Genomic DNA, 12,040 nt, shown 5'->3' with positions numbered 1-12,040 from the left:
TGGGGATAACATTAATGTGTAACTCTTCAGCATTTTTTGAACAGGTGAATGAGATGGGATGTTTTGATTAAATGATTCCATACTATACTTAATCAAATACATAGTTTATAGGTGAGGGAGTAATATGAATACAAACCCAAGACAAGGATAAAGGGATGGATTCTGGCATTTCAAAAGGAACAATAAACTTAAGAACCACACAAAAGGTGCTTAGGAAGAAAATCTGAATTAGTCCTATTCCCAAAAGGCTCTTAAAGAAGTGTGCAAAGACAGAGGTACAATGACACTCATAAGATAGTTGTTCATCATAAGAAAAACTGAAAAAAAAAAAATTCATGGTTTATCTCTAAAGGATTTTGTTAACAAAATCATGGTACATTTATACAATGGAATATTACACTAAAATGGTAATGCAAAAATAGATTTATAAACATATAAAGATGTTTCCAATATATTAAGTTGGAAAAAACTTAGAGTTTGTAAAGAATTATCTTACTTTTGCAAATTAATAGTATATACGTAGAGATGCACATAGGAAGTATAGATGAACTTAACACAAGGGCTATATTTGAGAGATGGGCTTATTGGTGATATTTTTTACTTCTTTACACTAGTCTACATTCCTGACTTGTATGATAAGAATATAATACTTTATTTAAACCAGAAAATAACTGATATCTCAATTTTGAAATAGTATGCCCGAAATTGAGAAATATGTGGAAAAATCTAAAAGATGGTGCTGGTGTAGGTAAGCCACCAGCAAACCTACCTGAACATCCTTTCACTGACTTCCTCCTCCAACTTGCTGGAATGGTTAGGAACACCTCCAAAGGAACCCAAAGGTTGATGAGTGATGGGAAATGGGGTCTGTTTGGAAGAGAATCCAGCCCTGGCAGGGGTCTCCTTGGGCACAGACGAGAAAGGGAGACAGGTGGCAGTGCAAGACACGGATAAGTTGACGACCTCGACAGCTTTCAGGCTGTCCAGAGAGAAGGTCTCTGCAGAGGTCACGTGGGACAGCATGATGGAGGGGCCTGCCCTTGGCTCTTGGTTTTCTGTAGCTTGGGAGTGAATGGCGTGAGTCACAGTGGAGCACACAGTGCCTGCTTCACGTCCATCCTCTGGGAAGGTGTTTGGTCCTCTACTAAGCGCTGTATCGTCAATGATGCCAGGTGAGCTGCTTCGCTCATCTGTTGAATCCCGGTTGATGGTTTGGGCAGCTGATGTACAACTCACTTCAGGCACCTCATGGTGGGTGAAATGCTCAACGTCCAAGATGCTGCTGTTGGAAAGAGCTCTTTTCCCCGCATTAGAGTCCTCAGGCATGCGCTTTGGGGTCTCCATGAGTTCTGTAGGAAAAGCTCTGTACCTAGGGGTTTCAAGGGCTGGGATGCGTGGTATTTTTAAAGTCAGACCTTTGGTTTCAACCCCTGGAGGGTTATCGGTCCTGCCATCAAGACAACAGGGTCCTTGAGGATCAAGCTGATTCTCTTTACCTTTGGGGATATCTATGTAACCAGGGCCCTGCTGGCTGTCAGCATCTGCAACTACCTCCACAAGGGAATGGTGAACCCCAGCATTGCTAAGTTGAAGGCGGTGTCCGGAGGGATCCGTGCTCCTGATGGGCACAGCTGAAGTCTCAGAAAGACCTCCGCCTTGCTGCAGGGAGTCCGCATCTTCAGCAGACTCCTCGGGGCTACTGATCTGGGGCGCAGAGACAGACTTGGTCAGTTTGGTGAGGGCCAGTTCCCGCTCCTCCTCCTCAAAAGGCAAAGAGCTAATGGAGGTGAGAGAGGCCTGGGTCCCGCTTGGCAAACTCGTATTGCTCTCTGTGTGTCCACCCTCTAAGGAGTTCCTGTGCACGGCATGTCTTCGAACCAGCTGGTGCAAGACATCCCGGTCGCTCGGCAACTCCAGGGCTCTACTTCGAGCCTCGGACCAGGCGACGGAGCTTGGCTCACTCTCGATGCCCGAATCAGAGATGATGGAAGAGGATCTCTTGATGACCCCAGAGAGTACGGACACTTCCTCCTGCTCCTCTGTGTGAGGGTCCTTTGGGGAAGCCTTGACATCCAAGGGGTCCCTCAACGAAGAGTTTAGTGGATCACAGGGCTCCGAGGGGACGAGCTTCTGACTCAGCAGCACCATCTTGCTCCCCTGGTCTGCTCCCTTTCCGAGAGTACTTAACTCATGGGGTGTGGTTTTCTCTGAAGAGATGGCATTGCGATGACTTCCGCCTGCTACCCCTTCGCTTAGCTCAGTTCTGTCTAATTCATAGTTATCTCGAGAGCACCCACTCTCGTGCTGGGTACTGGTGACCGCCGTGGGTTCAGCTCTGCAGGCGTTCTTATTGCTAGAATTCACATCAATGTAGGTCAGTGCTGGGGCCTGGTCATCCTCTGGACCAGGACTCCTCCTGGGCAGGTCCTCATCTGTCGGCGGGTGCGTTCCAACATCAGACCTTTGGCCAGTCCGATGTTCATCTTCAGGCAAACCTGTTTTGTTCTGGAATTCACCAATTGTCAGATACACCTGAGATTCCGAGCACACGTCCGTATGACTCGGTGTGGTGACATTCTCATTTGGCCCTGGACACCTAATAACCTCTTCATTAGCGTCCATTTGGGGTGGTTTCATGGTGGGCAAGACAAGGTCTTCCCTCAAAGATGATTTTCTATTTACAATATGGTTCTCCTCTCTGTCGTTTAGATTCAGTACTGCGGGACTTGTTGCTGGAACATCAAAACTAGGGTACACACTCAAATTATGCCCTACAAAAAGATAAAAAGAAAGAAAAATGTGTTATACTTTAAGAATCTACATTCACGGGGCTTCCCTGGTGGCGCAATGGTTGAGAATCCGCCTGCCAATGCAGGGGACACAGGTTCAATCCCCGGTCCGGGAAGATCCCACATGCCGTGGAACAACTAAGCCCGTGTGCCACAACTACTGAGTCTGCATGCCGCAACTACTGAAGCCTGCACACCTAGAGCCCCTGCTCCGCAACAAGAGAGGCCACTGCAATGAGAATCCTGCGCACCACAATGAAGAGTAGCCCCTGCTCACCGCAACTAGAGAAAGCCCGCACGCAGCAATGAAGACTCAACTCAGCCAAAAAGAAATAAATAAAATAGATCAAGTTATTAAAAAAAAAATCTACATTCACAAATTACCCAAATGCCTGATTGTATAATAAAAAGTTTGTCTGGACTTTGTTCCTGCTTCCTGGGAGATATCCTCTAAATTCTTGGAATTTCCCAAGTGATAGGAATGTCAGTTATTCATGGCGGATCCTGAGCTAATGATAACGAGGTGACTCATGGTGAGTCCTCTGATAGTCTGTGCTGACGAGGTGACTTGGGACGGGGGCTGGCCATGCCAGAAAGACCAACCACGTGACTAGCTGACTGAGGATTTGAACCAGGTGACATCAGTACAACCTCTGGGGAGGAGAGATGGGCTGGGGATTGAGTTCCATCATGTGGCCCATGATTTAATCAATCATGCCTACATTATGAAACGCAGTATGAACTCTAGACATGGAGGATTGACTAAGCTTCCCCAGTGGGCAATGCATATTCATATACCAGGAATACCAGTCCTGGGGGCAGAAAAGTTTCATGTTTGGGGCCCTTCCAGACCTTGCCCTATGAGTCTATTCCTTTGGCTGGTCTTTATTTGTATCCTTTCTAATAAAACTGAAATCATAAGTATACCCCTTTCCTGAGTTCTCTGAATTGTTCCAGCAAATTATCAAACCTGAGGGGGTCATGGGAATCCCCAGATTGGTAGCCAGTTGGTCAGAAGTCTGGAAGGCCTGAGAACCCCTGAGCTTGCGGCTGAGTTGTGAAGGAAGGACAATCGTATCAGAGACTGTGCCTTTAATCTGTGAGGTTTGACCTAATACCGGATTATCAGTGTCAGAAACGCATCACACTAATGCAAAAGCTGCCAAAGATTATAATTCTTGATTTACCTTTTACTTAGTAAAAAAACATTTTGAATAATTACCACTTACAAATATTAAAACATTTACCCATCTTGCGTACAGTATTTACAGAGTATAGAGAATGCTTTGGAGCTAGGAGGCCCTGGTTTCCAATCCTGACACTGACACTTGCCAGCTGTGAGACCTCGGACAGTTAGAAAAAAAAATAAGCCTTTTTCCTAGTTGAATACATTTTCTTCTTAGGTGGGCAGGTTCATAGTAACCAGTGGGCCTCACAGCCATAACTCAGAGTAGACTTCTGATATGAAATGGACACATGGGGAAGACAGATCTCTGCTTTCTGATGGGAAACAATGCCAAGCTTGAGCTCCATAACCAGGGCAATTATCGTACACGGCACTCAGACCACAAGAGGCTCCCAGGTCGCTTTGGTCTTTATAGCAGGATGGAGGAGCGCCAAAGTGTGACCTTCTTTTTCTTACTTTTCTTGAGGGTAAACTATTATGTCTCTCATTCTCTCCCCTAGTCTCTTTTCTCTTCTATTTCATTCCCCTCCTCCCTTCCTCCTCCTCCTCCTTCTTTTCTTTATTTTCTTTCTCGCTCTCTCTCTCCCCCTCCCAATATGCATAATTGGGATAAGATAAGTGCCTGTAACACAGCTCTTTTGAGAAAGCTATATGATATATTATTCAATTTCCATATACACCAAACAAAAAAAAAGGGGACTGGCCTTTTATTTTCTTTAAACAGTTTAAATCTTCCATGCAGTTTTAACAAAGTTAAATGAATATAATCATTATTAACATTATCATGGAGTAAACCATTGAGACACTTACTTAAAAACTGCATGGAGCTTTTAGATATCACCGTCTCATCCTCTGAGTGAAATTTATGATTGGGTCAAGGATTAGAACAAAGACTGTGAAGAATGAATCTCTTCCTTACCTGGACATGTTCTTTGCATCTTGAGACACTGAGCAAATTTCCCTTCCTCTGGGCAACTGTCTCACACCCTACAGCAAGTTAGACATTCTCTGTTGCAAATTCCTAGTGTCTCCTCTACACACATGTAGTGTAACACATCTACCACCATACCATGATCCATGTGGACATGGCTTGTTCCCACTGGAGAGAAGAGTTTGTGTTTTATAAGTATCTATATCTCCAAGGCTAGCATCCTGGCTACTTCGCAGCCAGTGAATTGTGTTCATAAAATGAATTGAGAATAGATCAGAAATGCAGCAGGACAAAGACTGTTACTCTCATTGACCGTTTGTACTGGTGTGAAAAAACACAATTTCAATATTATTTAGTCCTACAAATGGTAGATTGACATATCCTATGTGCAAAGCCCTATACTGGGCCAAGGTTTAGAGAGAGGGAAAGTGGGGATCAGTTATAATAGTGAACCAGTCTTTGTCTTTATGGGATTTTCAAAATATTGGGAAACAAACATGGTACAGGACAGCTGGCTCTCCTACCAAAACATGTGGGTTGTATGCTGGAAAATATGAATTGAGCTTCTTCATAAAAGGAGACAGTGGGTCAACCTAAGTAGGGAGGATAGTGTGAGCAAAGCCCCAGGAGTCTGGGCGGCATAGTCTGGTCAGGTGTTGGTTGGATCCCACGCGGATGCAGCAAGAGTGAACAGAGGAAGTGGGGGAAGGGCATGAGGTTAGACAGGAAGAGAGAGCCCACAATATGGATGAACTTGAGGGCCTCGTAGGAGTAAGGAGTCTGGTCCTTATTTTACAAGTAACAGGTGGATTGGTGGGTTCTTGAAACAAAAAGGAGAGATTTATCATAGACAGTTAAGACAGGACATAGGAAGCCCAGTGAGGAAGTAGACTGTCAAAACAGCTATTTTAATTTCACTACTACAACTACAGGAAAAATGAGAGTAGCAAAGGATCTGATTCACAAAGGATGGATTTAGACTCAGAGACTAACGGTATTAGTTGACATGCATTCATAACTTCCTTTGTGCCAGTGGACGAAACTATCCACTGCTCCCAGTAGCCTACGGAGTAGAAACCACAACCCCTGTTGCCCAGTTGCATACAGTTACTAGATGTTGGCAAAAAAAAATTCAAATCCAGGCAATCTGTCCAACTGTTAAGACCTTAGGAAAACAGCCAAATTGCCTTGGGACAGGAGAGCGAGGGGGTGGGTGAGAGAAGGGATTACAGATCATATGGACAGAATTTGCAAGTTCCTGGTACAGGTTAAGTATTCCAGCCACAGTACTATAGCAGACCATGAACAAACATTACAATTTTAATATGAAAACGAAATTCTTTTATTTCCTTTTTTCCACTACACTAAAAGAATGGAATACAAACCCAAAAACTTCATTGCAAATTATAAAAATTAAGGCCATCAAGCCCTTGAGGAATAAGAAAATAGTTATTTATTCGCTAATACTTTTGCTCCAGGATTAAAGAATCACTAAAGTAAAGTGTAAAAGAGCAAGAACTCAAAAATAGCTTTGGGAAATAGACTCACAGATGTAGAAAACAAACTTATGGTTACCAAAGGGGAGGAGGAGAGAGGTAAATTAGGAGTTTGGGATTAAAATATACACACTACTATATATAAAATAGATAATCAACAAGAACCTACTGTATAGCACTGGGAACTATACTCAATATCTTGTAACAACCTATAATGGAAGAAAATGTAAAAAAAGACTATATATATTTACATAGATATGTGTATATATAACTGAATCACTTTGCTGTATACCTGAAACTAACACAACATTGTAAATCAACTATATTTCAATAAAATTTTCAAAAAAAAAGAATACCTTTCGGGTTTGAGCATGGATATAGGTGACTCTGTAAAAGTAGTTTTGGGGATGCGGATGGATCAGGTGAGAGGTGTGTGAGGGAAGCCTTGGGGAAGTATCCAGGCCTCTGAGAGCAACTGCCTTGGGGTTCTTCCAGGGAGATGTGACCATAAATGCTGGGGTCCTAGCCTCAACCGAGTCCCATGTCCCAAGCACATAACAGAAGTTGCAAAGCGGACTTCTCTGGTGGCGCAGTGGTTAAGAATCCGCCTGCCAACGCAGGGGACACGGGTTCGAGCCCTGGTCTGAGAAGATCCCACATGCCGCGGAGCAACTAAGCCCGTGCGCCACAACTACTGAGCCTGTGCTCTAGAGCCCGTGAGCCACAACTACTGAAGCCCGCGAGCCACAACTACTGAAGCCTGCACGCCTAGAGCCCGTGCTCTACAAGAGAAGCCACCGCAATGAGAAGCCCGCACACCACAACGAAGAGTAGCCCCTGCTCGCCACAACTAGACAAAGCCTGCGTGCAGCAACAAAGACCCAACACAGCCAAAAATAAATAAAATAAATTCATTAAAAAAAAAAAAAAAAGAAGTTGCAAAGCAATGCCGGTCCTAAAATACTCTGTAGATGTGGACAATGCATGGCTTCCAGGGACCGGCGTGGGCAGATGGCCCTAGAAAGACCTCCCCTAACAATGCCTTGCCGCTGTGAAACTCTAGGGCAGTGATGTGATGGGCAGTAAAGAGGGTTGTCAGGGAGCCCCAGAAAGGCTGAGATTGACTTTCCAGCTAAAGCTGCAGGAGGGATGGGGCTCAGCTGAAATGAGGTTGATTCATAAAAAATAAAGATATGTGATATTATAGCACATGTGAGCTGGAGGACTGAGATTTATACCCACGAGAGTACCTATTAATATGTATGTAAAAGAGAGACTGGAAGCTGATCTGAAGTCTCATAATGATAGTATTAGGGGGTCTGATAGTGGGTGATTATTTTAAATATCTTCTCTAACTGTTCAAATTTTCTGTAGTTCAATCATATCACTACAATAAGATCAACATATGTACATATGTACACACACACACAGTCTCAATCCAATGTTCTGAGCTTTTTTTTTCTTTCAATATATGTATGTATTGTTGTTTGAGATGGGTGCCAAATCTTATTTATTTATTTATTTATTTGTTTATTTTTTACTTTTATTGGAGTCTAGTTCATTTACAACATTGTGTTAGTTTCTGGGTGTACAGCCAAGTGACTCAGTTATACATGTACATATACCCACTGTTTTATTTTTTTGTTTAGATTCTTTTCCTATATAGGCCATTAGGGAGCACTGAGATTGTTTTGCGCAGCTGGTTGGCTGCCATCTCTGGAGCTCACACGCAGTCAAGCCGTCATACACAGTGTAGACACTAGATGTCAGGGTACAACAGAAAACCGGACAACATCCTTTGTTTGCAACGTTGCAGTCCTTGGAAGTCACCTAGACTTTTTAAAACATCCTACAAATCTCAGATTGCAGAAACTCTGAAATTTAAGTGGCCCCTCCTTTAATTATGGGCACCCCAATAGAATGGTTTAAAAAATATTTTTGCCAAGAGATGACAAGCAGACACGGGCTTTGGCATTGCAGTGAATTGGCTTTGACTGCTGGCTTTTACAAGCTGTGTCATCTTTGATTAATATTTACCCTCTTTGTGCCTCAGTTTTTCTCTGTTAAATAGGGCTTCTGAGGTTGTTTATAGGATTAAAGAGATAAAGCTCATAAAGCCTCCACCATAGGGGCTGGCATAGTTTGGTCCTTTAAGGGATCATGGGTCTCTTTCAGCTCTGTCATTTATAAGAGCTTGTTGTGTTTCCATGAGCAGGGCTGTGCAAGGGACAGGGAACGGACATTCGCTCTACAGTTTGCACTAGGCTCTTTCCAGTTGATGGATCAGTTCATTAACAAACTCTGTGCAGCCCCAGCAAAACAGATTGCAATCTGCACACACACACACACACACACACACACACAAACATGTTACCTCTTCTCCCTGAAGGGAGCTGTTCATCCATTAATCCATATATTTATGTGCCCACTTTCTCAAATACTTTACCTGGCTTGTTCCATAAAGCAAGCACTGCGTAGGAATGTCAACTGAATGCCATTTAGGTTCAACCAGAAATGAATTTATATTTGAATTGTACATTTGAGATAAGAAAAGATCTCCGTCTGACTCTCAGGGGACTCTGGTGAGGGGGAGTATTTGGCTCCCACTTTACAGGTGAAAACATTGAAGCACTAAATACAATTCCACCCCAGGAGTCCAAAAGGGAGTCTTTACTATAAGTGTCCTTTGCTTCCATTGCTTTGTCCATTCATGGCAACAAAGTCATTTCCAATCACAAGCTTAACCTTAGTTCTTGCTTCTCCTCTAGGAACTGACAAATACTTCATTGATTTGTTCCCATGGCTGCTGGGATGTAAACAGAGCAACTGATGGGAACCCAGTGGTAAGCCCTACTCTTGAGGTTTCCAAAGCAAAAAAGGAGAAGACACACCTGTGGCCGGGCAGTCCACATATCTGTCCTCGAAGATAACGGGCAGAGTGCTCCAGTCACCGTCAATGTCCAGACACTCCGCGGGCAGCGGGGGCATGGTGGCGAGGTACTCTGAACTCCGGACATCCAGAGACAGCTGGCTGTGGGTCTGGATCCTGGGGAACATGGACCCGATGAGCATCCAAGGAAGATTTAAAGGTTTTAAACTTACTGCTCCATCCCTCTTATCCCAAGACAGCATTCAGAAAATGTTCAGTAGACTCTAACAATTGCCATTGGTCTGTCTACCCTCCCTTTCTTCCCAACTACCTACCCCCCAAAGCCCTAGTCTGCTTTGAATCAGAACTGTTCTGGGTGCTGATCAGGACATGGATTGTGTGATTAGGCAAAACACCAGGGCATTTATCACATACCAATTAGTAGAATGTAATAAATACCATTCTAGTGAATTGTATGCTGAGTTTCTAAATGGCTAGGAATCGTAAATTAGTGTTTTGGAGGAAACACTTAAATATATATATACTTTACTCCTATTTCTCTAACTACCTATAGCACTTAGGGTCTGAATCATATTTTGTGGCATTTGAATTCAGAACCATCTACAATTGCTTTTTTATTGCTTGCTGTGTGGACAACAGGATCCTTGATTAGAGTATAAATTCCCCTAGTTCAGGAGCCATATCTTTTGTTTCCTGCATATAAGATTTTAAAATGCCCCTTATTCCTCCTCCATGACCCAGATATCATTCCACGAGTAGGGATGTGATTCCAGAATTTGAAATAAACAGTATTCCTAATTCGAAGGCTGGGCTGGTGGAAAACGTTTACTCCCTTCTCCTCAAGTCCCTGCAAAATGGCAAGAGTTTATTTTTCTCCCATGAAGGGAAAATTATTAACAATCCATCATTTTTCTCCATGCCAGCTCAATCACTCTTGCCCAAGCAAAGACGACGCTCTTATCGGGTTGGTGAGTTTGGGAGAAGAATTGAGCACGCATAGCTACTTTCTGTCTGTCTGTCTTTCTGTCTCTTTGTCCAACTGCAGATGTTTTTAGAGCAGCCTGACTCTGGAAGTCCCCAGCTCACTCTCCAGCCCTTTAGATTATCTGCCCGCAGAGAACAGTTCTATAGCTGTGGAACGTTGCACAGGCCAGGGCAACTTCTGTAATCCAGCATCCTCAGTAAGAAATATGATGAAGATGGACATATATGGACATATATGCTATTTTATATATGTATATTTAACATAAATATTAAATGTGTATATTTCATTTGCCTCTTATTTCTCAATTGGATTTTAACCTATGAAAGATAAAGAGAAGCAATTTATTCTCTCCCTCAAAGCCATGAAGGCCATTGCAAATTCATCATTCTTTGGACCTCTGTCTGAATATTTAAATGGAATTTTGTTGCAATCAGTTCTGCACTTCTCAGCTATCATCAATTTTTGGTCCAGTTTTCAGCTTATTAACAAAGTATACTGATTGAACACCAACGTGCATAGGATGGTGTGCACAGGGTAGGGAGTAAACCTAGAGGATTGAAACTTGATTCTGGACCTAAAGAACTTATAGAGTCATGAATAAATTAGGTGGTTAATCAGGTAATTATAATACAACAGGATAGGTGCTGGAGAGTCAGAACTAAGTTATTTTAGGCAGGGAGTTCTCTCCTGCTGGAATGTAGTATACAGACATTGTGAATGTGACCACATGCCTCAAACAATGCTTCTCACGTGTTAACAAATAACTAAAAATTCCAGGGCATGTACACTACGAGCTACCACCTCACACCTGTTAGGATGGCTATTATTGGAACAAACAAGTGTTGGTGAGTATGTGGAGAAGTTGAAACCCTTGCGCCCTGTTGAGGGGAAGGCAAAATGGTGCAGCTGCTGTAGAAAACAGTATGGAAGTTCCTCAAAAACTTCAAAGTAGAGATACCATATGAGCTGGCAATCCCACTTCTGAGTATTTATCCCAAATAATTGAAATCAGTATATTTGAGAGATATTAGCACTCCTATGCACATAATAGCACTATTCGTAACAGCCAAGATAGGAAAACAAGCTCATTGCCCATGGACAGATGAATGGATAGAGAAAATGTGGTACAATGGAATATTATTCAGCCTTAAAAAAGGAGATTCTGCAATATGTGACAACAGGGATGGACTTTGAGGACATTATGCTAAGTGAAATAAGCCAGTCACAGAGGGACAAACACTGCATGATTCTGCTATACGTGAGGTATCTAAACTAGTCAGATTCATAGAACCAGAGAGGGGAGGGGTGGTTGCCAGGGGTTGGGAGAGGGGAAAATGGAGAATTGCTCATCACGGGGCATAAAGTTTCAATGAAGTAAGATGAAAAAGTTCTAGAGATCTGCTGTGTAGAGCATATAGGGCCTTGTTCATTTCATTTTTATTTCAAGGTCAGGTTTATTCTGACTCCCGGAGTACAGCCCAACAGCATACAGATACTTCTATTTACAGGTCAAAAAATCTACATTCTATTTTTCTGGTGTATTCTTTAGGATAATGGTTCAACGCTATATAGGGTAGCCATAGCAGAGGGGCTAGGAGTGTGGGATCTGGACTTTGACAGATCCATGGTTGCATCACTTGCTTGCTGTGTGGTCTAAGTTACTTAACCTCTCTGAGCCCAGGTTTCTCCAGTTTCTTCTGTAAAGTGGGGATAATAACAGTTCCTTGCTCAGGGGCTTAGTGTGAACATTAAATGAGCCACTG

The 12,040-nt window shown here is 43.0% G+C and overlaps 1 protein-coding gene across 1 annotated transcript in view; it reads right to left on the bottom strand.

Annotated features, from left to right (window-relative positions):
• Positions 1-12,037, bottom strand: part of FAM135B (family with sequence similarity 135 member B) — a 31,353-nt gene extending 19,316 nt beyond the window's left edge. The window contains exon 1 of the mRNA XM_082364636.1: positions 770-12,037. Coding sequence (XP_082220762.1) covers positions 770-2,637 — 1,868 coding nt within the window. The 5' untranslated portion in view covers positions 2,638-12,037. The remainder of the gene's footprint in view (positions 1-769) is intronic.
• Between the last annotated feature and the right edge of the window lie 3 nt (positions 12,038-12,040).

The sequence above is a fragment of the Balaenoptera borealis genome (genome assembly GCF_965194805.1).
Source record: "Balaenoptera borealis genome assembly, chromosome: 17".
Classification (NCBI taxonomy): domain Eukaryota; kingdom Metazoa; phylum Chordata; class Mammalia; order Artiodactyla; family Balaenopteridae; genus Balaenoptera; species Balaenoptera borealis.
This window is presented reverse-complemented; position numbering and strand designations above follow the sequence as displayed.